The sequence below is a fragment of the Bos indicus x Bos taurus genome, chromosome X (genome assembly GCF_003369695.1).
Source record: "Bos indicus x Bos taurus breed Angus x Brahman F1 hybrid chromosome X, Bos_hybrid_MaternalHap_v2.0, whole genome shotgun sequence".
NCBI lineage: Eukaryota > Metazoa > Chordata > Mammalia > Artiodactyla > Bovidae > Bos > Bos indicus x Bos taurus.
This window is the reverse complement of record NC_040105.1, coordinates 76750828-76777488: the sequence shown is the minus strand read 5'-3', so window position 1 is coordinate 76777488 and position 26661 is coordinate 76750828. Positions and strand designations below refer to the sequence as shown.

General features: G+C 37.3%; 1 protein-coding gene across 6 annotated transcripts in view; it reads right to left on the bottom strand.

The window, feature by feature from the left end:
• Positions 1 to 26661, bottom strand: part of LOC113887278 — a 463883-nt gene that overhangs the window by 129455 nt on the left and 307767 nt on the right. For all 6 annotated transcript variants that reach the window (XM_027534327.1, XM_027534322.1, XM_027534325.1 and 3 more), the window contains one exon: positions 23063 to 23146. In XM_027534327.1, coding sequence (XP_027390128.1) covers positions 23063 to 23146 — 84 coding nt within the window. The remainder of the gene's footprint in view (positions 1 to 23062; positions 23147 to 26661) is intronic.

Here is a 26661-nt window from a genome sequence, read left to right as displayed (position 1 = left end):
CATGCAGAGAAGATCTGACAGGCAAAGGTGGATCAGGACTCGAGGGATTCCCTGGACCTACTCGAGGGACCCCAAAACCAAAATCTGTTGGTCTACTGTTTATTATATTATGCCTTTCACCAACTTTTCTGACATTAGCAGGGGGCTATCCCCGACCACCTTTCTCTGAAGAAAATCAACTTAGGGCTCTAATTAATAAGTCTCCTGGTCATAAGAAGAATATTTCTATTCTAACCACTCTGTTAGCATTATAGCTTGCTTGGCAGCTTTATCCATACCCTTGCAACTAATGCACATAATTGCTCACAACTCCCCAGCCATGAAAGGCACAGGAAGATTAAACATTCTAAAAGTTCTAATGAGCATAAAGCCCTTTGAAGGATTAAAAATTATTAGCATAGATAGTACTGGTAAAGGGCTTCATTATTGGGCCAATGCTTGCTGTCAAGTTCCCATATCCCTTATCCATTGTGCACCTGGGAGTGCATTAGTTAATGTAGTTGGAATGTAAGAAAAACAAGTAGTAGCCTTGGTATTAACCACATCAGACCTTTGAGCTAATAAGTTCTTTGTTTGTTGTGACACACTGCACCTTTGCTCTGTGAGAATGTAACTTTATTTAGTACTTTCTGAGGCTGGGAGAAATAAAGAAAAAATACTTTAAGGGAAAACAAGTTTTCTGGCTGATCATCCTTTATCAGAAAAGAGTCATGAAATGTTACCAGGCCACAGGGCCAGACATAACATAAGACCTTTGTTTATAAAAAGGTGTACAGAAAATGTCCTGCTTTCAATAAAGGTAAAATTGATGGAATGTTGAGCTGACTCTGTATCTTTTACTTTGAGAAATGTGTAACTCAGAGTATAAACGTTCCTTTTGAAAATAAAGCTGCGGATCCCACTTCACCAGAGCTCTGGTCTCTGTGTCTTTCTCTCTCTCTCTCTCGTTTTTCTTTCTTTCTCTCTCTCTCTTTTTTTCAGGCAGATTCCTTGGAGCACAGAGGCTCTCTGAATTAATTTTTGCCTGGGCTTCTAAGACCCAATTGGGAAAGCACCCTGCGTCTTCACCCAGGGGAGAGGGCACCCTACATCTTCACCCCACTGAGAGGGCGCCTGTGGCCTCCGTGAACAGAGCAAGTCCCATGCCAGGGGCTTTATTGGCTGTCTGTGTAAACCAAGGAATATCAGCCTCCTTTTTTCTCTTTATTCTTTCTCCTTTATTCTCTTATCTTTTGACCCTGGGCCATCAGGTTCCAGTTCATTATAAGACCCGTGTTATCTCTATCACTGATGCCATCCTTCCCGAGGGTACCCCTGGATCCTGCTGGGGCTGGACCCTGGAACTCTGACAATCTAGAAGGGTGGGACTCAGAGGGAGATGGGAGAAAGGTTGGGAGGGAGGGGACATGGGGGTACCTATTGCTGATTCTTGTTGAGGTATGACAGAAAATGACAAAATACTGTAAAGGAATTATCCTTCAATTAAAACAATAAAGTGGTGGAAAAAACTTCCCAACAAACAGAAGTCTAGGACCTGTGGCTTCACAGAGAAATTCTATCAAACATTTAGAAAAGAGTTAACACTTGCCCTTCTGAAACTCTTCCAAAAAATTGCAGAGGAAGGAAAATTTCCAAATACATTCTGTAAGGACACTATCACTCTGATACCAAAACCAGACAAAGATAACACACACAAAAAAAATTATAGGCCAGTATCATTGATGAATATAGATGCAAAAACCCTCAAAAAATACAAACAATCCAAATTCAACAATATATTAAAATGATCATACACCATCATCAAGTGGTATTCATCTCAGTGACACAAGGATTTTTCAACATCCAAAAATCAATAAATGTGATATACCACACCAACAAACTGAAGAATGAAAATCATATGATCATCTCTATAGATGCAGAAAAATCTTTTGGCAAAATTCAGCATCCGTTTATGATAAAAAAAAAAAATCTCTAGAAAGTGGGCATAGAGGGAACATACTTCCACATAATAAATGCCATATATGACAAACCTACAGCTAACATCATACTCAATTGAGAAAAACTGAAGGCATTTCCTCTAAGATCTGGAACAAGAGAAGGTTGTCCATTCTTGCCACTTATATTCAACAGAATTTAGGAAGTTATAGCTACAGAAATCAGAGAACAAAAATAAGTAATGGGAATCAAAATTGGAAAAGAATGTCACTGTTGCAGATGACATGACCTTATTACATAGAAGACCCTAAAGATACTACCAAAAAACTACTAAAACTCATCAATGAATTTGGTAAAGTTGTAGGCTACAAAATCGATACACAGAAATCTGTTGCATTTTTATACACTGACAATGAAAGATAAGAAAGAGAAATTTAAGAAACAATTACATTTACCATTGCATCAAAAAGAATAAAATACTGAGGAAGAAGTCTAACTAAGGAGATAAAAGACCTGTATTCTGAAAACTATATGATGCTGATGAAAGAAATTGAAGATACAATCAGATGGAAAGACATACTCATGATTGGAAGAATCAATATCTTGAAAACAAATATACCACTGAAGGCAGTCTACAAATTCAATGCAATCCCTATCAAATTGCCAATGACAGTTTTCACAAAACTAGAACAAAAACTTTAAAATTGGTATAGAGACAAAAAAGACCCCAAAGAGCCAAAGCAATGTTGAGAAAGAAAAACGGAGCTGGGGACTCCGGCTCCCTATATTACAAAGCTACAGTCATCAAAACATAAAAATAGATGTAAAGGTGCTCAGCCTTTACAGGCATAAAAATAAATGTGATCAATAGAACAGGATAGAAAATCCAGAAATAAACCCAGGCACTTATAGTCACATATATTTGACAAAGAAGGGAAGACTACACAATGCTGCAAAAACAGTCTCTTCAACAAGTGGGGCTGGGAAAACTGGACAGCTTCTGCTTCACTATGCTAAAGTCTTGATTCTGTGGATCACTACAAACAACAGAAAATTCTTAAGGAGATGGGAATACCATACCATTTTATCTACCTCCTGTGAAACCTCTATGCAGGTCAAGAAGCAACAATTAAATCAGATGTGGAACAACAAACTGGTTGAAAATTAGGAAAGGAGTATGTCAAGGCTGTATACTGCCACTGTCACCCAGCTTATTTAACTTGTATGCCAAGTATATCATACAAAAGACTGGGCTGTATGAAACACAGGCTGGAATCATGAATGCCAGGATCATGGAAACCAGTCCTATCACTTCATGGTAAACAGATGGGGAAACAATGGAGACAGTGGCAGAAATTATTTTCTTGGGCTCCAAAATCACTGCAGATGGTGACTGCAGCCAAGAAATTAACAGAGGCTTGCTCCTTGGAAGAATAGCTATGACAAACCTAGACAGCATACTTAAAAGCAGAGACATTACTTTACAGACAAAGGTCCATCTAGTCAAAGTTATGGTTTTTCCAGTAGTCATGTATGGATGTGAGACTTAGACTATAAAGAAAGTTGAGCACTGAAGAGTTCAATCTTTTGAACTGCGGTGTTAGAGAAGACTCTTGAGAGTCCCTTGGACTGCAAGGAGATCAAACCAGTCAATCCTAAAGGAAATCAGTCCTGAATATTCATTGGAAGGACTGATGCTGAAGCTAAAGGTCCAATACTTTGGCCACCTGATGCAAAGAGCCAACTCATTGGAAAATACCTTGATGCTGGGAAAGATTAAAGGCAGGAAAAGAAGGGAATTCCAGAGGATGAGTTGGTTGGATGGCATCAGCAACTCAATAGACATGAGTTTGAGTAAGCTCAGGAGATGGTGAAGGACAGGGAAGCCTGGTGTGCTGCAGTCCATGGGGTCACAAAAAGTCGGACATGACTGAGCAACTGAACAACAACAACATGCCAAAAAATGAAATTAGATCATTGTTTAACACCATACACAAAAATGAACTGAACATGGTTTAAAGACTTAATGTGAGACTGGAAACAATAAAACTCTCAGAGAAAAATATAGAAAGAACACTCTCTGACATAAATCACAGTAAAATGTCTTTTTTGTACTGTCTCTTAGAATAATGGATAAAAAACAGAAATAAAAAATTGGAACTACTTAAACTCAAAAGCTTTTGCATAGCAAAAGAAACAAAACAAAAAGACAACCTACAGACTGGCATGAAATATTTGCAAATAATGGATTGAGAAGGGATTAGTCTCTAAAACTTGCAAACAGCTCATGATGCTTAACAGCATCAAAACAGAAAACCCAATTAACAAATGGGCAGAACACTCAGACACTTCTCCAGAGAAGACATACAGATGGCCAAGAGTCACATGAAAAGACGTTCAACACTGCTAATCAGTAGAGAAATGCAAACCAAAACTACAATGAGATATTACTGCACATCAACCAGAATGGCCATCATAAAAATCCACAAATGAAAAATGGTGGAGAGGGTTTGGAAAGAAGGCAACCCTCCTAAACTGTTGGGGGGGGGGGGAATACAGATTGGTAGAGCCACTATGGAAAATAGTATGGATGTTCCTTAAAAAAAAAAAAAAGACTTACCATATGACATTGCAATACCACTTCTGGGCATATATCCAGAGAAAAACCATGATCCAAAAGGTTACATGCACCCCAATATTCATTGCAGCACCATTTACAACAGCCAACACACACAGGCAACCTAAATGACCATCGACAGAGGAATGGATATAGAAGGTGTGGTGCATATGCACAATGAAATATTACTCGGCCATTAAAGAAAATGAAACTATGATATTTGGAGAAACATGGATGGATCTAGATAAAAGAAATGATACAAATTTATTCCAAAATAGGAAAGAGACTCACAGACATAGAGAACAACCTATGGCTGCTGTGGAAAGGCGTGGGGTGAAGGGATGATTAGAGAGTTTGGGATTGAGAGGTGTACACTTCTATATTTAAAAAGGATAACTCACCAGGGACTACTATATAGCACATAGAACTCTATTCAATATTATGTGTCAGCCTTCACCCAAGGGGATTTTTGGGGAGAATGCATATATGTCTATGTATGGCTGAATCTGGGAATTCCCTTGTGGCTCACTGGTAAAGAATCCACTTGCCAATGCAGGAAACACAAGTTATATTCCTCGATCAGGAAGATCCCCTGGAGAAGGAAATAGCAACCAACTCCAGTATTCAGCCTGGGAAATCCCATGGACAATTCGTGGGGTCTCAAAAGAATCGAACATGATCTAGCGACTGAACAATAACAGCAACATGGCTGAGTCCCTTCACTGTTCACTTGAAAATATCACTATATTGTTAATCAGCTACTATCCAATCAGTTCAGTTCAGTCGCTCACTCATGTCTGACTCTTTGCAACCCCATGAACCAAAGCACACCAGGCCTCCCTGTCCATCACCAACTCCCGGAGTCCACCCAAACCCACGTCCATCAGGTCGGTGATGCCATCCAATCATCTAATCCTCTGCTGTCCCCTTCTCCACCTGCCCTCAATATTACCCAGCATCAGGGTTTTTTCAAATGAGTCAGCTCTTCGCATCAGGTGGCCAAAGTATTGGATTTTTAGTTTCAACATCAGTCCTTCCAATGAACACCAGGACTATTCAGCTTTTGGATAGAATGGTTGGATCTCCTTGCAGTCCAAGGGACTCTCAAGAGTTTTCTCCAACACCACAGTTCAAAAGCATCCATTTTTCGGTGCTCAGCTTTCTTTATGGTCCAACTCTCACATCCATACATGACCACTGGAAAAAACCATAGCCTTGCCTATACGGACCTTTGTTGACAAAGTAATGTCTCTGCTTTTTTTTTTTTTTAATATAAATTTATTTATTTTAATTGGAGGTTAATTACTTTACAATATTGTATTGGTTTTGTCATACATTGCCTGTGGTGGGTTAATGTTGATGTATGTCTCTGCTTTTTAATATACTATCTAGGTTGGTCATAACTATCCTTCCAAGGAGTAAGCGTCTTTTAATTTCATGGTTGCAATCACCATCTGCAGTGATTTTGGAGCACAGAAAAATAAAGTCAGCCACTGTTTCCCCATCTATTTGCCATGAAGTGATGGGACTGGACGCCATGATCGCAGTGTTCTGAATGTTGAGCTTTAAGCCAACTTTTTCACTCTCCTCTTTCACTTTCATCAGAGACTCTTTAGTTCTTCTTCACTTTCTGCCATAAGGGTGGTATTATCTGCATATCTGAGGTTATTGGTATTTCTCCCAGAAATCTTGATTCCAGCTTGTGCTTCCTCCAGCCCAGTGTTTCCCATGATGTACTCTGCATATAAGTTAAATAAGCAGGGTGACAATATACAGCCTTGACGTACTCCTTTTCCTATTTGGAACCAGTCTGTTGTCTCATGTCCAGTTCTAACTGTTGCTTCCTGACCTGCATACAGGTTTCTCAAGAGGCAGGTCAGGGGGTCTGGTATTCCCATCTCTTTCAGAATTTTCCACAATTTATTGTGATCCACACAGTCAAAAGCTTTGGCATAGTCAATAAAGCAGAAATAGATGTTTTTCTGGAACTCTCTTGCTTTTTTGATGATCCAGTGCATGATGGCAATTTGACCTCCGGTTTCTCTGCCTTTTCTAAAACCAGCTTGAACATCTGGAAGTTAATGGTTCACATATTGCTGAGGCCTGGCTTGGATAATTTTGAGCATTACTTTACTAGCATGTGAGATGAGTGCAATTGTGCAGCAGTTTGAGCATTCTTTGGCATTGCCTTTCTTTGGGATTGGAATGAAAACTGAACTTTCCAGTCCTGTGGCCACTGCTGAGTTTTCTACATGTGCTGACATATTGAGTGCAGCACTGTCACAGCATCATCTTTCAGGATTTGAAATAGCTCAACTGGAATTCCATCACCTCCACCATCTTTGTTCATAGTGATGTTTCCTAACTTCCACTTGACTTCACATTCCAGGATGTCTGGTTCTAGGTGAGTGTGAGTGATAACACCACTAAGATTATCTGGGTCATGAAGATATTTTTGTACAGTTCTCCTGTGTATTCTTTCCACCTCTTCTTAATATCTTCTGCTTCTGTTAGGTCCATACCATTTCTGTCCTTTATTCAGCCCATCTTTGCATGAAATATTCCCTTGCCATCTCTAATTTTCTTGAAAAGATCTCTAGTCTTTCCCATTCTATTGCTTTCCTCTATTTCTTTGCATTGATTGCTGAGGAAGGCTTTCTTATCTCTCCTTGCTATTCTTTCGAACTATGCAATCAAATGCTTATATCTTTCCTTTTCTCCTTTCCTTTTTGCTTCTTTTCTTTTAACAGCTATTTGTAAGGGCTCCTCAAACAGACAAATTGCTTTTTTGCATGTTTTTTTTTTTTTTCCCCCCCGTGGGGATCGTCTTGATCCCTGTCTCCTGTACAATGTCACAAACCTCTGTCTATAGTTCTTCAGGCACTCTGTCTATCAGATCTAGACCCTTAAATCTATTTTTCACTTCCACTGTATAGTCACAAGGGATTTGATTTAGGTCATACCTGAATTGCCTAGTGGTTTTCCCCACTTTCTTCAGTTAGAGTCTGAATTTGGCAAAAATAAATTCATGATCTGAGCCACAGTCAGCTCCCGATCTTGTTTTTGCTGACTGTATAGAGCTTCTCCATCTTTGGCTGAAAAAAATGTAAACAATCTGATTTCAGTGTCGACCATCTGGTGATGTCCATGTGTATAGTCTTCTCTTGTGTTTTTGGAAAAGGGTGTTTGCTAATGACCAGTGCGTTCTCTTGGCAGAACTCTATTAGCCTTTGCCCTGCTTCATTCTGTACTCTAAGGACAAATTTGCCTGTTACTTCTGGTGTTTCTTGACTTCCTACTTTTGCATTCCAGGCCCCTATAATGAAAAGAACATCTTTTTTTCGTGTTAGTTGTAGAATGTCTTGTAGGTCTTCATAGAACCATTCAACTTCAGCTTCTTCAGCATTACTGGTTGGGGCATAGACTTGGATTACTGTGACATTGAATGGTTTTCCTTGGAAACGAACAGAGATTATTCTGTTGTTTCAGAGATTGCATCCAAGTACTGCATTTCAGACTCTTGTTGACTATTATGGTTACTCCATTTCTTCTAAGGGATACCTGCCCACAGTAGTAGATAAAACAGGCATCTGCATTAAATTCACCCATTCCAGTCCATCTTAGTTTGCTGCTTCCTAGAATGTCGATGTTCACTCTTGCCTTCTCCTGTTTGACCATTTCCAATATGCCCTGATTCATGGACCTAACATTCCAGGTTCCTACACAATATTGTCCTTTTCAGCATCGAACCTTGCTTCTGTCTCCAGGGCCATCCACAACTGTTTTTTTTTTTTTTTTTGCTTTGGCTCCATCCTTTCATTCTTTCTGGAGTTATTTCTCCACTGATCTCCAGTAGCATATTGGGCACCTACTGACCTGGGGAGTTCATCTTTCAGTGTCCTATCTTTGTGCCTTTTCATACTGTTCATTGGGTTCTCAAGTCAAGAATATTGAAGGCGTTTGCCATTCCCTTCTCCAGTGGACCACATTCTGTCAGACCTCTCCACCATGACCTGGCCATCTTGGGTGGCCCCACAAGGCATGGCTTAGTTTCATTGAGTTAAACAAGGCTGTGGTCCTTGTGATCAGATTGGCTAGTTGTCTGTGATTGCAGTTTCAGTCTGTTTGCCCTTTGATGCCCTTTCTCAGTGCATACCATCTTACTTGGGTTTCTCTTACCTCTTTATTCCAATATCCAATACAAAATAAAAAAGTTTAAATTAAGAATAAAAACAAATGGCATCATGGACTTTTCCCATGACCATTGATTAAATTTACATTCATCTTTTCAAAGTGCTAGAATATTTTCCAAATAAAAGAGAAAACCACATATCATATAAAATGCAAAATTAATGCACACTGTTTAGTTCGCCTTTATCAAGAAGTGTAATAGTAGTCTGCCTTACAAATTCCGTTTTTCAGCATGGATTCAACCTGTAATATCCATGTGCCCAATTTGTGCTTTCTGATATTAGTATTTAGGACTCTATCCTGATTAAACAAAATATGAAAGAAGAACTAAATTTACTGACTTTTGAGGGTGTTTATTATAAGTGACAGTGACAGGTTTTATTTTCTTGGGCTCCAAAGTCACTGTGGATGTTGACTGTAGCCACAAAATTAAAAGAGGCTTGCTCCTTGGAAGAAAGTTGTGACAAAACTAGATAGAGTATTAAAAAACAGAGGCATCACTTTGCTGACAAAGGTCCATATAGTCAAAGCTACGGTTTTTCCGATAGTCATGTATGGATGTAAATGTTGGACTACAAAGAAAGCTGAGTACCGAAGAAGTAATGCTTTTGAACTGTGGTGTTGGAGAAGACTCTTGACAGTTCCTTGGACTGTAAGGAGATCAAACCAGTCAATCCTAAAGGAAATCTGTCCTGAATATTCATTGGAATGAATGACGCTGAAGATGAAGCTCTAATACATTGGCCACCTGAAGAAAAGAGTCAGCTCACTAGAAAAGACCCTGATGCTGGGAAACATTGAGGGCAAGAAGAGAAGGGGTGACAGAGAATGAGAGAGTTTAATGGTATCACTGATTCAATGGACATGAGTTTAAGCAAACTCTGGGAGATAGTTAAAGACAGGGAAGCCTGCTGTGCTGCAGTTCATGGGCTCACAGGGTCTGACATGACCTTGTGGCTGAACAACAACAATAACAATCCTAATTACCCAACTCATAAGTAAGTAAGTAAGTGTTACTGGCTCAGTCATACCCGGCTCTTTGCGATCCCATGGACTGTAGCCCACCAGGCTCCTCTGTCCATGAGATTTTCCAGGCAGGGATACTGGAGTGGGTTGCCATTTCCTTCTCCAGGGGATCTTCCCAACCCAGGGATTGAACCCGGGTCTCCTGCACTGCAGGCAGATTCTTTACAGACTCAACTCATAAGGGTGTTATTAAAATCTAGCTGTCCCAAGTAGCTTATCTTCCTGGACTGTAGAAAGGATGATTTTGGCTTGGAAAAGCAGAAGGACTGAAGCAGAAAGGCCTGTGAATTTCTTATATGCAAGTGATTTTCCACATTCTAAAAAAGAAAAGATTCCATTAAGTCCAAATTAACTCATTTAATTAATTTTATTCTTAGATGAGTGGTGGTTATTCACTGATACTCCTCTGTTAAAATTCTAAATAGGATTGCTATGGCCTGCTCCACATGGAACACAACCTTGCCTTACTCAATGACACTCTGAGCCAGACCGTGTAGGGCCACCCAAGACAGAGGGTCATCGTGGAGACTTCTGACAAAATGTGGTCCACTATAGAGGGAATGGCAACCACTTCAGCATTCTTGCTTTGAAACCCCAACTCATTCCAGGTATTCCTCCACAGTATGTGAACCGAAAATTCCAGATATACAAGCTGGGTTGAGAAAAGACAAAAGAACCAGAGATCAAATCGCCAACATCTGTTGGATCATAGAAAAAGCTAGAGAATTCCAGAAAAACATCTACTTATGCTTTATTGACTACACCAAAGCCTTTGACTACAGATCACAAATAAACCATGGAAAATTCTTAAAGAGATGGGAACACCAGACCACCTTACCTATCTTTGGCAAAACCTGTATTCAGGTCAAGAAGTAACATTTAGAACCAGACATGGTACAATGGACTGATTCCAAATTGGAAAAAGAGTACAACAAGGCTGTATATTGCCACCCTGCTTAGTTTATATGCATGGTACATCATGAAAAATGCCAGGCTGGATGAAGCATAAGCTGGAATCCAGATTGCTAGGAGAAATATCAATAACCTCAGATATGTAGGTGACACCTCACTTATGTCAGAAATCAAAGAGGAATTAAAGAGCCTTTTGATGAAAGTGAAACAGGAGAGTAAAAGAGCTGACTTAAAGGTCAACATAAAAAAAAACTAAGACAATGTTATCCAGTCCCATCACTTCATAGCAAATAGATGGGGAAACAATGGAAACTGTGACAGATGTTATCTTCTTGGGCTCCAAAATCACTGCAGAAAATAACTGCAGCCATGAAATTAAAAGATGCTTGCTCTTTGCTAGAAAAGCCATGAGCAACCTAGACCATGTATTAAAAAGCAGAGATGTTGCTTTGCCAACAAAGGTCAGTCTAGTCAAAGCTATGGTTTTTTTCCAGTAGTTATGTATGGATGTGAGAGGTGGACCATAAAGAAGGCTGAGCCCTGAAAAATTGATGCTTTGCAGTGTGGTGTTGGAAAAGACTCTTGAGAGTAACTTGGACTGCAAGGATATCAACCCAGTCAATCCTAAAGGAAATCAATCCCAAATATTCATTGGAAGGACTTATTGGTGCTGAAACCTGAAGATCCAATATTTTGGCCACCTGATGCAAAGAGCTGACACATTAGAAGAGACCCTGATGCTGGAAAAGATTGAAGGCAGGAGAAGGGGAAGACAATGGACGAGATGGTTGGATGCCATCACCGACTCAATGGACATGAGTATAGCAAGCCCTGGGAGATGATGCTAGATCTGACAGACAGAGTGGCTGATGAGCCATGGATGGAGGTTCGTGACACTGCACAGGAGACAGGAATCAAGACCATCCTCAAGAAAAAGAAATGCAAAAAAGCAAAACGGCTGTCTGAGGAGGCCTTACACATAGCTGTGAAAAGAAGGGAAGTGAAAAGCAAAGGAGAAAAGGAAAGATACACTCATTTGAATGCAGAGTTACAAAGAATAGCAAGGAGAGATAAGAAAGCCTTCCTCAGTGATCAATGCAAAGAAATAGAGGAAAACAACAGAATGGGAAAGACTAGAGATCTCTTCAAGAAAATTAGAGATCCCAAGGGAACATTTCATGCAAAGATGGGCTGAATAAAGGACAGAAATGGTATGGACCTAACAGAAGCAGAAGATATTAAGAAGAGGTGGCAAGAATATACAGAAGAACTGTACAAAAAAGATCTTCATGACCCAGATAATCACAATGGTGTGATCATTCACCTAGAGCCAGACATCCTGGGATGTGAAGTCAAGTGGGCCTTAGGAATCATCACTACGAAAAAAGCTAGTGGAGGTGATGGAATTCCAGTTGAGCTATTTCAAATCCTGAAAGATGAGGTTGTGAAAGTGCTGCACTCAATATGCCAGCAAATTTGGAAAACTCAGCAGTGGCCACAGGACTGGAAAAGGTCAGTTTTCATTCCAATCCCAAAGAAAGGCAATGCCAAAGAATGCTCAAACTACTGCACAATTGCACTCATCTCACATGCTAGTAAAGTAATGCTTAAAATTCTCCAAGACAGGCTTCAGCAATACATGATCCGTGAACTTCCAGATGTTCAAGCTGGTTTGAGAAAAGACAGAGGAAACAGAGATAAAGTTGTCAACATCCACTGGATCATCCAAAAAGCAAGAGAGTTCCAGAAAAACATCTATTTTTGTTTTATTGACTGCCAAAGCCTTTAACTGTGTGGATCACAATAAATTGTGGAAAATTCTGAAAGAGATGGGAATACCAGACCACCTGATCTGCCTCTTGAAAAACCTGTATACAGGTCAGGGAGCAACAGTTAGAAATGGGCATGGAACAACAGACTGATTCCAAATAGGAAAAGGAGTACATCAAGGCTGTATACTGTCACCCTGCTTATTTAACTTATATGCAGAGTACATCATGAGAAACGGTGGGCTGGAGGAAGCACAAGCTGGAATCAAGATTTCTGGGAGAAATACCAATAACCTCAGATATGCAGATGATACCACCCTTATGACAGAAAGTGAAGAAGAACTAAAGAGCCTCTTGATGAAAGTGAAAGAGGAGAGTGAAAAAGTTGGTTTAAAGCTCAACATTCAGAACACTAAGGTCATGGCATCCGGTCCCATCACTTCATGGCAAATAGATGGGGAAACAGTGGCTGACTTTATTTTTCTGTGCTCCAAAATCACTGCAGATGGTGACTGCAGCCATGGAATTAAAAGATGCTTACTCCTTGGAAGGAAAGTTATGACCAAGCTAGACAGCATATTAAAAACAGAGACATTACTTTACCAACAAAGGTCATCTAGTCAAGGCTATGGTTTTTCTAGTGGTCATGTATGGATGTGAGAGTTGCACTATAAAGAAAGCTGAGTGCTGAATAATTGATGTTTTTGAACTGTGGTGTTGGAGAAGACTCTTGAGAGTCCCTTGGACTGGAAGGAGATCCAACCAGTCCATCCTAAAGGAGATCAGTCCTAGGTGTTCATTGGAAGGACTGGTGTTGAAGCTGAAATGCCAATATTCTGGCCACCTTATGTGAAGAGCTGACTCATTTGAAAAAACCCTGATGCTGGGAAAGATTGAGGGCAGGAGAAGAAGGGGATGACAGAAGATGAGATGGTTGGGTGGCATCACCGACTCGATGGACATGGGTTTGGTTGGACTCCTGGAGTTGGTGATGGATAGGGAGGCCTGGCATGCTGTGATTCATGGGTTCGCAAAGAGTCAGACACGACTGAGTGACTGAACTAAACTGGGAGATGATGAAGGACAGGGAAGCCTGGCCTGTTGCAATCCATGAGGTTGCAAAGAGTCGTATTTGACTGAGAGACTGAACAACAACAATACTACTATATAGCTAAAGCAAATGTGTATCGAGTGGTCCATTCACTGATAGTCTCATCTATGACAGTTGAATTATAACCAAGTTTTTCTGATATATATATTTTAATATGCTTTACTTTGTGCTCATATATATAAATTCACAAAGTCTTTTATGACCTTTTCATTGGATATGGATTCCTTTATTTACTATAGACTTTCAGAATGTTCCCGAATTCACTTTGCAAGAAATATACTACAAACTATTGACCTTCTATATGTATTATAGGAAAATTTTCTTAATACTGATTCTGAAAAGCCCTGTCCTTACAACATTACTAACTCTTATAGACTCAGCTTATTCAAGACTTTAATTCTCAATGTACAGCATAAATAGTTAAATTATTGGTTGAATTTTGTCAGAGATAAATTGTTGTGTGTCTCAACATGGAAACCTGGTATATTCTCATGTCCACTTTGCTGGTCAACTAGTAGGTAAGAAAATACATTGAATATAGGCTTTCCAAAGTCCTTGTAGTTTCACTTCAATATTGGTACTTTGAGAAAAGTTTTATAGCAGAAAATAATGTACTTATAAAAAGTACATTTTTTTTAAAATACTCGGGTCAATAAAATGACTTTCAGGAAATACATCTTATATATAACTATCTCTTGCATTTATAAAATACTTTATAATTTTTCAAAAAATTTTCCAATAAATAACCACATTCAAGCCTGACCTCAAAATTATTAAGTAGAATAGAAATCATTATCACCATTCACTGAAAAGGTATTTGAGAGGGAAAAATAAAATTTATATAAATGATCTGTTTTATGTAAAATGTGTTAATTTGTGACCAAGTCAGGACGATTATCCTGATCTCTTAAGTCCTAATTGGCTTTTCTTTCCACTGTAATGCCTAAAGTGATTGATAAGAATCTACTAGACTAGTGAATAAAATGGCAAACATTTATGTTCATTATGCTATAGGCATTCTCTTAAATCAGAAAGATATTTTCCCTGAAGGACCCTAAGTCTGGTTAACAAAGAGAAATAGTACAATGTAATATATGAATATGTGCTTCCCAGGTGGTGCAGTGGTAAGCAACCCACCTGACAATGCAAGAGGTGCAAGTGATGCCAGTTTGATTCCTGGGTTGGAAAGATTCCCTGGAGAAGGAAATGGCAACCCATTCCATTAATCTTGCCTGGAGAATTCCATGGACAGAGGAACTTGGTGGGCTATAGTCCATGGGGTGGCAAAGAATCAGACACATCTGAGCACACAAAGTGGTACTATATATGAATATAAAGTTTTGTGACAGTTATAAGAGACGGAATGGTGAGAAAAGACCTCATGGAAATGGTAGAGATCTGTTTTTAAGAAAGAGAATTCACATAATCAGAGGCAAGAGTGTTTGACATTTTCAGAGATCACATGATTTTAGCAAAGGCAGAATGCTAAGAATACATAGTGTGAATTCCAAGGAGAGTATGAATCCCATTATAGTAGGAATAGAAAGCAAAAGAAAGCAAACAAAACATAACAAAAACAAAAATAAGTAATATGATACTGAAAAAATAGTGTGGGCGTTTTGGTAGATGGTTTGGATTTACTAGCAAAGGCATTTGGAGTTAATTTGCAGGTGAGTCATGAAGTTTTGAGTAGGAGAGTGAAATTTTATAATGAAGTAGTATTTATAGTCAGGCTTCAACTGTACGTGAACCAAGAACTTTCAGATGTTTAAGCTGGACTTAGAAAAGGCAGAGGAACCAGAAATCAAATTGCCAACATCTGTTGGATCATCGAAAAAAGTAAGAAAGTTAAACAAACAAACAAACAAAAAAGCACACCTACTTCTGCTTTACTGACTATGCAAAAGCCTTTGTGTGGATCACGGCAAAATGTGGAAAATTCTGAAAGAGATGAGAATACCAGACCACCTTACCTGCCTCCTGAAAAAATCTGTATGCAGGTCAAAAAGCAACAGTTAGAACTGGACATGGAACAACAGACTGGTTCCAAATAGGAAAAGGAGTACGTCAAGGCTGTATATTGTCACCCTGCTTTATTTAACTTATATTCAGAGTACATCATGTGGAATGCCAGGCTGGATGAAGCACAAGATGGAATCAAGATTGCAGGGAGAGATATCAATAACCTCAGATATGCAGATGACACCACCCTTATGGCAGACAGTGAAGAAGAACTAAAGAGTCTCTTAATGAAAGTGAAAGAGGAGACTGAAAAAGTTGGCTTAAAACTCAACATTCAAAGAACTAAGATCATGGCATCCAGTCCCATTACTTCATGGCAAATACTGGAACAACAATGGAAACAGTGAGAGACTTTATTTTTCGGGGCTCCAAAATCACTGCAGATGATAACTGCAGCCAGGAGATTAAAAGATACTTGCTCCTTGGAAGAATAGCTATGACAAACTTAGGCAGCATATTAAAAAGCAGAGACATTACTTTACCAACAAAGGTCCATTTAGTAAAAGCTATGGTTTTTGCAGTAGTCATGTATGGATGTAAGAGTTGGACTACAAAGAAAGCTTAGTGCCGAAGAATTGATGCTTTTGAAGAATGGTGTTGGAGAAGACTCTTGAGAGTCCCTTGGACTGCAAGGATATCAAACCAGTCAATCCTAAAGGAGATCAGTCCTGAATATTAATTGGAAGGACTGATGCTGAAGCTCCAATACTTTGGCCACATGATGCAAAGAACTGACTCATTGGAAAAGATCCTAATGCTGGGAAAGTTTGAAGGCAGGGGGAGAATGGGATGACAGAGGATGAGATGGTTGGATGGCATCACCGACTCAATGGACATGAGTTGAGCAAGCTCTAGGAGTTGGTGGACTGAAGTGAGTATTTATAGAAAGAATAATCTCTTTGCAGTGCATAAAATGGATGATCAGTTTAGAAGTTAAATGAACTTAAAAATAATCAATATTAATAAATATAAGAATAGTATAAAAATCTATGAACAATGACTATGAAACTTTAAATTTATAAACACACCCCATGGCCTTGTCAAAGTACCACCTTTCCAAATAACCTACAAAATTAATTGGGTATGTTCAACGTTTTGTGTAATATAACAACAATAACAGCAACAATAAAACTTGGTTTGCTAACAAAGTATGATTAACACTCAAGGGAAAGTGTACTTTGAAAACTCAAATATGCTGTAATAAGTTACAGAAGCCTTTTTGGGAGATAAAAGGACCCACATAGCAAAAGCATATAGACATACAACTAACATATGGATAGAAGAAAACTGTGGTTGATGTTTTAAATTAGAAGAATACACTTGAGAATTCACTGACTGATTTTGACAGAGGCCTTCTGACATCTCACAAGTTGATTCTAATCACTAGTGATGTGTTATTGGTTATTTTTATATTTAATTTAAAAGTTATGCATATTTTAAGGCAAAGTAGGTAACAAAAGCTTTTAAATTAGTACTACAGGAATCAATAACAATATAATGGAATGAAAGATGATGAAAACTGTTTTCATCAGGAAGAATCACAAAATGTAAAAGTAGAATTTTAGAGGTTTGTAACTTTTCATTGAACAGAATATATAAACTTCCTCATTACAAATGGCCTCTTAAAGGAGGTATTTAACATTTTACCACTGTACTTTGGCCGTTCAGAAACCTAGCTAAGTCTAAAATTGCCAGTAATTCCATAACGTCACCTAGGCCAATCCCTACAAGCCTTTCTGTCAAGAGAACAAGGAACCAAATGGAACTTTGTTTTGGAGGGAGCTCATTGTAGCAATTCTGTAGGCAAAAGCTAGGCAACATAAAAACAGTGTAGCATATTGCATAAGAGCATGAGCTCTGGAGTCAGATTGCCTGCCATTTAATAGCTATGTGACTTTTGGCAGTTTGCTTAGACTCTATGTTACTCAGTTTCTTTGTATATAAAATGGAGAAAAATAAATGTATAATATAGAATTTATTGTATTAGCAAAAATATTAAATCATCACTTATAAAGTGATTATGATAGTATACAGCACACAGTAAATACTCCATAAGTTGTAGCTATTATTATAATATTATTTAGACCTACATTTCCTTTTTTAAAATTAATTTACTTTAATTGAAAGCTAATTACTTTATAACATTGTAGTGTTTTTTGCCATACATGGACATGAATCAGCCATGGGTGTACATGTGTTCCCCATCCTGAACCCTCCTTCCACCTTCCTCCCCATACCATCCCTCTGGGTCATCCCAGTGCACCAGCCCTGAGCCCCCTGTCTCATGTATTGAACCTGGGCTGGTGGTCTATTTCACAAATGATAATATACATGTTTCAGTGCTACTCTCTCAAATCATCCCACCCTTGCCTTCTCCCACCAAGACCAAAAGACTGTTATTTACATCTGTGTCTCTTTTGCTGTCTTGCATATAGGGTCATCATTACCATCTTTATAAATTTGATATTTTAATATACTGCATTGGTGTTTTTCTTTCTAATTTACTTCACTCCGTATAATAGGCTCCAGCTTCATCCACTCATCAGAACTGATTCAAATGCATTCTTTTTAATAGCTGAGTAATATTCCATTGTGTATATGTACCACAGCTTTCTCATCCATTCGTCTGCTGATGGACATCTGGTTGCTTCCCTGTCCTAGCTATTGTAAACAGTGCTGTGATGAACACTGGGATACATGTGTCTCTTTAAATTTTGGTTTCCTTGGTGTGTATGCCCAGCAGTGGGATTGCTGGGTCATATGGCAGTTCTATTTCCAGTTTTTTAAGGAATCTCCACACTGTTCTCCATAGTGGCTGTACTAGTTTGCATTCCCACCAACAGTGTTAGACGGTTTCCTTTTCTCTGTACCCTCTCCAGCATTTATTGTTTGTAGGCTTTTGGATCAGAGAAGGCAGTGGCACCCCACTCCAGTACTATTGCCTGGAAAATTCCATGGATGGAGGAGCCTGGTAGGCTGCAATCCATGGGGTCACTAAGAGTAGGACAGGACTGAGCGACTTCACTTTCACTTTTCACTTTCATGCATTGGAGAAGGAAATGGCAACCCATAACAGTGTTCTTGCCTGGAGAACCCCAGGGACGGGGGAGCCTGGTGGGCTGCCATCTATGGGGTCGCACAGAGTTGTACACAACTGAAGCAACTTAGCAGCAGCAGCAGACTTTTGGATAGCAGCCATTCTGACTGGTGTGAAATGGTACCTCATTGCGGTTTTGATTTGCATTTCTCTGATAATGAGTGATGTTGAATACCTTTTCATGCATTTGTTAGCTATCTGTATGTCTTCTTTAGAGAAATGTCTGTTTAGTCCTTTGGCCCATTTTTTTATTGGGTCATTTATTTTTCTGGAATTGAGCTGTAGGAGCTGCTTGTATATTTTTGAGATTAATTCTTTGTCAGTTGCTTCATTTGCTATTATTTTCTCCCAATCTGAAGAATGTCTTTTCACCTTGCTTATAGTTTCCTTCGTTGTGCAAAAGCTTTTAAGTTTAACTAGGTCCCATTTGTTTATTTTTAGACCTACATTTCATTGAGTGTTTCACTGGTAACAGTTGACAGGCCATGTAATTACACTCACAAAGCATATGGAATGGGAACTTTCAGTATTTCTGAAAAGTAAACTTTTTCATTGTTCTAGAGATAAATTTAGTGATTACATCAATTATTTCTTTTTATATACCCTTAGGTTTACATCTCTTGTGAAGAGATTGTAAAGAGGTAAATTGAGGTGTCATTATCACACACATATGGCTTTTGCTTACATTCTCATTTAGACACATACAGTTATCAACTTCCAAACAAAAGGCACTTCTAAAATGTATGGAACAGCCAGAACTTATAAACATGACTGATGGTAATACTTTCTGAATTAGATGTTAATTAGTGCCTCTTTTGGTCTTTCCTGGTGGCTCACACAATAAAGAATCTGCCAGTAATGCAGGAGACTCTGGTTCAGTCCTTGGGTCAGGAAGATCCCCTGGAGAAGGGAATGGCTACCCACTCCAGTGTTTTGACCTGGAGAATTCTATGGACAGAGAAGCCTGGTGGGCTACAGTCCATGGGGTTGCAAAGAGTTAAACACAACTGAGCGATTAACACTTTTTTTTTTTTTTTGATCCTCATAACTTAGCTTTTAATGATGAATAAACTAAATTAGGACTTCATCCACATTTTCTCCTAAAAGGTGGCTACTTGATACTGCATAACTCCGATTTTGCAAGAAAAATGTAGGATTTATTTCTGTCTTTCAAATATTTTATTATAACACTGATAATATGAGGTTCCTATATACTTATAATCAACCGTGTATTTTTGTTATGTAATAAATCAATATTATAATTTATATATGAGAAAATTCCAAACATTTGTTTACATGTCTCAACTGAAGACTGAGCTGGTTAGATAGAATAATTTCTTATTTCTTAATATGATATATTCTGGTTCATGTTTTTTGGGAACAGAAGTGAAGAATTTCTGGATATCACCTGTAAAGTTGCTGCTATTTAATTATCTAAACACTTTTATTTTTCTTGTACTTATATATTATTTGATGTTTCCAAAATAAATGACAGGATCCGGTAAGAGAATAACTATATTAATGTGGTAAACTGATTTTGTGAATGCAAGAGTAGAAGTTGGAAGAATTTAATTACTTTATGATCTTGTCAGAGGGGCCAGAAACACTATAGGACATAGTGCTTGTGTATTTATATCCCTGGAAGAGTAAATGATCCCATATAATTAGGACTGGATTATAAGGTTTCCTTTCCTTTGGCAGAAATAGTGGATTTAGCAGAATAAAAATATCAGAACCCACTGTGTTAATCAAAATTTGATTTCACTTTTGTTTTTCTATTCTGTAAACCTAGTGGATGACATAATACCTTTGGTTTACTCATACTTTATTATGTTTTTCTGGCTTGGCCTTACGGTATAGGACATTGACAACCCATCCATTCATCCATCCATTCATCTATACCTACATACATTCAATCACATATTCATCCATCAACAAACATTACATTCCTACAACGTGAAAATTACTATGGTATTTGCTGTAATTACAAACATCAATAATAAAAGATGGTACAGACTGACTAGAATGCAGTGTGATGAGCTGTTTGAAAGTATTATTTACAAAGTGCCACATGACCAGAAAGAAGAAGCTACTTAGTTCTACCCAGAGGTGTCAGGCAAGATGTCACAAGAGAAATGACATTTGAATTTAATGTTGAAGAATACATAAGAATTAACTGGTCTGACTTACCTCACAAAGCACAATATTCCTGAGGTCTATTCACCTTGCTACAAATGGAAGAATTCATTTTTTATAGCTGAGTAATATTTTGATGTGTACACATACATACACACACACACACACACAAAGTTAGCCAAAAAGTTCATTCAAGTTTTTCCATGTTACCAAAAGAATCTGTCTGCAATGTGAGAGACCTGGGTTCGATCCCCTGGAGGAGTGCATGGCAACCCTCTTCAGTATTCTTGCCTGGAAAATGCCCATGGACAGAGGAGCCTGGCAGGTTACAGTCCATGCAGTCACAAAGATTTGGACACAACTGAGAGACTTAGCATAGCAAAAAACCTGAATGAACTTTTCAGTCAACTCAATATGTATATACCATATCTTTATCCATTCATCAGTTGGTGGGCGCTTTGGGGGTTGCTTCCATGTCTTGGCTATTGTAAATAGTGCTACTATGAACAATGAGATGTATGTTTCTTTTCAAAGTAGTGTATTCACTTTTTTTTTTTTTCCCCCATATATATACCCAGGAATGGAATTGCTGGCTTATACATTAGTCTTATTTTTAGTTTTTTTTTTTTTTTTTAAGGAACTTCCATACTATTTTTAACAGTGGCTGCACCAATTTACACTTTCACCAGCAGTGTACAAGGGTTCCCTTTTCTCCATATTCTGGCTAACATTTGCTATTTGTAGATATTTTGATGATAGCCACTGACAGGTGTGAGGTGATAACTCATTGTGGTTTTGGTTTGCATTCCTCTAATAATTTGTGATGCTGAGCATCTTTTGATGTGTTTGTTATCCACATGTATGCCCTCTTTGGAAAAATGTCTGTTCAAGTCTTCTGTCCAATTTTTCATTGGGTTGTTTTTTTGGTAATGAATTGTATAAGCTGTTTGTATATTTTGGATATTAACACCTTGTTTATCACATAATTTATAAATATTTTCTTGCATTCCGTGGGTTGTCTTTTCATTTTGTCAATGATTTCCTTTGCTCTGCAAAAACATTTAAGTTTAATTGGGTCCAATTTGTTTATTTTTGCTTTTATTTCCTTTGCTTTAGGAGAAAGAGCCTCAAAATATTGTTATGATTTATGTCAGAGAGTGCTCTGTCTTTCTAGGAGTTTTATGGTGAATGGATCTAGAGAATTTTATGCTTAGTGATATAACTCAGGCAGAGAAAGATAAATACTGTATCATATCACTTACCTGTGCCATCTTAAATGTAATACAAGTGAATGTATATAATCAGACAGAAACAGACTCACAGATATGGAAAACAACTTAGTGGTTATCAGTGGGGAGAGGGAAAAGTGGAGGGGCACATTAGGAGTACAGGATTAAGAGATACAAACTAATAAGTATAAAATAGGCACAAGGATATATTATATAGCATAGGGAATTACAGACATTGTCTTATAATAACTTTTAATGGAGTATAATCTATAAAAGTACTGAATTACTGTGCTGTACACATGAAGCTAATATAGTATTGTAAGTCAACTATATTTCAATAAAAAAGAATCACTCAGAGAAGGGATTGGAAGGGAATCTGAACACTGAGAAAAATATGAACAAAAATAATAGAGTGAGAATATATGAAATATTTAAGGATGTAGGAGTATTCTGGTACGGCTAGTAGACTAGGACAAGAGGCTGCAGGGATTGAAATTGGAAATTTGGTTGGTATCTTATTTTGAGGGGGTATTCTATCTTTAAGGGTTGTGTATATGCCATGCTAAGGAATAAGAACTGGAGAAACCAACTGAGAATCAGAGAAGTTAGAAAAAAATAAGAAGGTTACAGAAAATATAATTGTTACATGAAGTTTCAAGGAAAGAAGAGTCAACAGGATCAAAAATTGAATATTAGCCCATGTTTATGTGGGAAGGAAATAAAGACCACATATAGCCATCAATAGCACTCAGGCTGTTTGTTCAATAAATTATGATTACATAAATAAATGAATAAATACTGAATTGTTCTTGTAAGACTACTGAAATGGAATCTTAACTATAGTCCATAGTAGCATGATTCTATTTGAGTTCAAATAATATTGTAATAAAATAAATTATATCTAAATCCTTGAATTCAAACTACATATGGAATATTATTTAAGTGTTGAAGTTTCTGTATCTTTCCCCCCAATAGTTAACTTCTCAATATTCACAATGGAGAATTCAACCTACTCACCACTGATAGATGCTGAGTTGGAGAAACATAGTCAGGTCCATGTTCCATTGAGAAACTCACTGTTTCAGGCTCAAGGGCAATTGGCTAAAAGCAAAAGTGAAAATCCCATGAAATATAAAGCCTAATGTGCTATAAAAAGGAAGCCAAGATTGTTAAAGAAGGCCCAGACATCTTTATCAGCTTTTTAATGTATTTGTGGAAAAAAATCAGATCATAAACACTGCACATGTACAATGATGATTGTACAAACAGTTAACATTTACTGAGTACTTCCTATATGTCTGGCATTATTCTATGTTAATTCTGACTGTCACAACAATTTCAAGGCAGGTACTGTTCCCTAGCACATTTAACAGATGAGGAGACCAAGGTCAGAGAATTAAATTAACTTGGCCAAAGTCACACAGGTAGTAAGTACTGGAGTTGGGATTTGAACTCAAGTAGTTTGGTGCTGGATCCCACACGTTCAGTCACTAAAGAAAGTGAAAGCAAAAGTCTCTCAGCTGTATTTGACAATTTGTGACCCCATGACTATACAGTCCATGGAATTCTCCAGGCCAGAATACTGGAATAGGTAGACGTTCACCTTCCCAGGGGATCTTTCCAACCCGGGGATCGAATCCAGGTTTCCTGCATTGCAGGCAGACTCAATCACTAAACTAGACTAATAAATATAGAAGTCTAAATTTGTATTATAAAGATAATAATAGATTTATTTATTTAACAATCTTAATATAAAACTACATGCTAGGTTCTATTTTTAGGTCCTTATGACTATTAAATCTCTTAGTAGTGTCATATTAATATTGTTTTACTTAATATGGATATTTGGAGAAATATACTATATACAAATATGTTGGAAAATCTTAAATTTCATTCTATTCCTGGGTAGAAATGCGAGATTAGTACAATTCAAAAAGTGGGTACAAGTGGAAAGAAGAACTTGTCAAAAATGGGGCATTTGTATGTGTGAAAAATCGACTAGAGGGTATAGAGTTAGATTAGAAAATCAACTAGAGGGTAACTAGATTAGAACATCAACTAGATTAGATTATACCTATTACCACTTCAAAGCTGAGTATATTAACATCTAACATTATATGAAAAGCCTTGATCTTAACACAGTCTGAACACATCAGTTCATATCAGAATTAACAGCACTAAAAATTGTCAACGATAATATTATGAAGCAGATAATATTTGTCTCAGGTAATTTCCAATTACCTTTTCTTTTCACTTTTTTCCAGTATTAATTTCCTATGTCTTTTAGCATTCTTTGATGCATGGCATTTGGAGCCAGTGATTTTGAGTCCTGGCTCTGATTTTATAAGCTGTGTACCTTTGGGAAAATTAAACTCTTTAGAAATTAAACCCTAAAAATTAAACTGAATACCCTTTCCTTATTTGTAAAATGAAAGTGCTAGTCACTCAGTTGTATCCGACTCTTTGTGACCCCATAGACTGTAGCCCGCTAGGCTCCTCTGTCCGTGGATTTCCTAGGCAAGAATACTGGACTGGGTAGCCATTCCCTTCTCCAGGGGAATCTTCTCACCCAGGAATCAAACCCAAGTCTACATTACAGGAAGATTCTTTACCATCTGAGCCACCAAGGATGTCCCTATTTGTAAAATATGGATACTATTAATATCTTCCTCACATGGCTGTTGTAGAGATTGAATGAGATAATGCAAATAAAGTATTTTGTATGTGGGCTTCACAAACTCTAATACTTATCAGTATTTGTCTTCAGAATATGAAAGAGATCACCAAATATCATGTGTCAAGTAATAAAAAATGTTGGTGGGATCCTTGATGTAAAAATTGGGGAGTAAAATTTAAACATGCTTTTGTGAATTCAAGTCCATTTTCCTTGCTGAGTGAGTACCCATGACTTTAGAGTATTTCACTGAAAACTAACACAACCATAATGCATGTATAAAAAATAATTTTAAACTTTGTTGATTCTTTCCTACTTTGAACATTAGCTAGTACTGTGCTTTAACTTAGTTCTTAAAACTATCCTCAGTCATTTAGCATAATGTTAGTTAAATTCTATCATACTTGTTGAAATTAACAGTTATAGTGACAATATCCCCTTTTAATTCTTAGCAGGGTTTCTCAAGAGAAAGTCTAAATGTGGATTGATTAGAGATAATTTGATAGGCTGAATACCCTTTAAACAGCTGAAATTAAAATTCATGGGTTATTGTTTTGACAAAGAAATCTCAGAAAGAAAAAGTAGCATTTCAACCATAATTTAATCAGATTTGATAAATTGTAGCCATGAACTAAAAATTGACTAAAATATAGTGAGAGAGTTGAAGACAGAAATTCACAGTTTTTACTACTCTGAGGTTGAATACTAAGAATAACACAGGTGACACTGGCCCTCAAGATGCAGGTGGATGCAAGAAAGGGACACTAACTTTAAATAGTGGAGTGGGCTACATTTTACCTTATTTCAGCTCAGTACAAAAGGGTCTTTCTGCACTTCAGATTTCTTTTGACTTATGTTGAAATAAATAATATGGTTTTAAAATCAAATTTCAGGTTTGTGTATGAATTGGAAAAAGTCAGAAAGGATATGCAATATATGGTTAACAGTGACTACTTCTGGGGAAAGGACTTTCATTTTTTACTTCCTACAACTTAAAAAATAATGTTGCAGTAAATAAAATCATTTGAATATAAACTCTAAAGTCTAATTTTATTTGATAAGGAATAAAATAACTCATATACAGGCTAGAAACAAAGCATTTTAAATCTTAGTGTGCCATATGCAACTGTATACTATTATATATTATATGATATATAATATTATATATTATATACAAAACATTTTATAAGTTTCATATTATAGCATATTACCTAATATCTTTATTCCACATACTATACCATATAATACAATAGTATATACCATATAATATATATAATTGGATTATAACAACAAAAATAAGCAGATATGTTTTTCCCTTATAGTAGCAGTACAATTTCAAGACTATAGATTAGTGCTTAAACATTTGTGGTTTTCATTTGGTTAGCTGACAAATATGTTTTTCTTAAAAAAAGAGCTATTTTTTCCCCTTTGCTTTAAATCTATTATGTTAACTAAGAGCATAGTATAGTAACACTATAGTACTAATAAAAGTTAACAAAATTCAGCATTTTTTTCATAATAGCTTGTTTCAATGTTAGTTTCTAAATTTTATCAGACATGTAATATAATCAGTTACCAAAAATGTGCTTAAAGAGACAGTTTTGAAATCAGTATTGATGATATTTTAGTAAAAAGACACAGAAAACATTTTAAAAAGAACAAGCGATTTCTTGAGACTAGGAACTAGAGAGTTTTCACAAATCAACCGCTAATATTTCAAGGACAGAAACCATATGGTATTTATTTTTGTTCCTTATTCCTAGCCCATAGTTCAGTTCAGTTCAGTTGCTAAGTCATATCCAACTCTGTGACCCCATGGACTGCAGCATACCATACTTCCTTGTCCATCACCACCTCCCAGAGCTTGCTCAAAGTAGGGGCTCCATAAATGTTTGTTGAACTAAACAATAAAGTCAAGAAATGTAGATACACTGGTATAAAA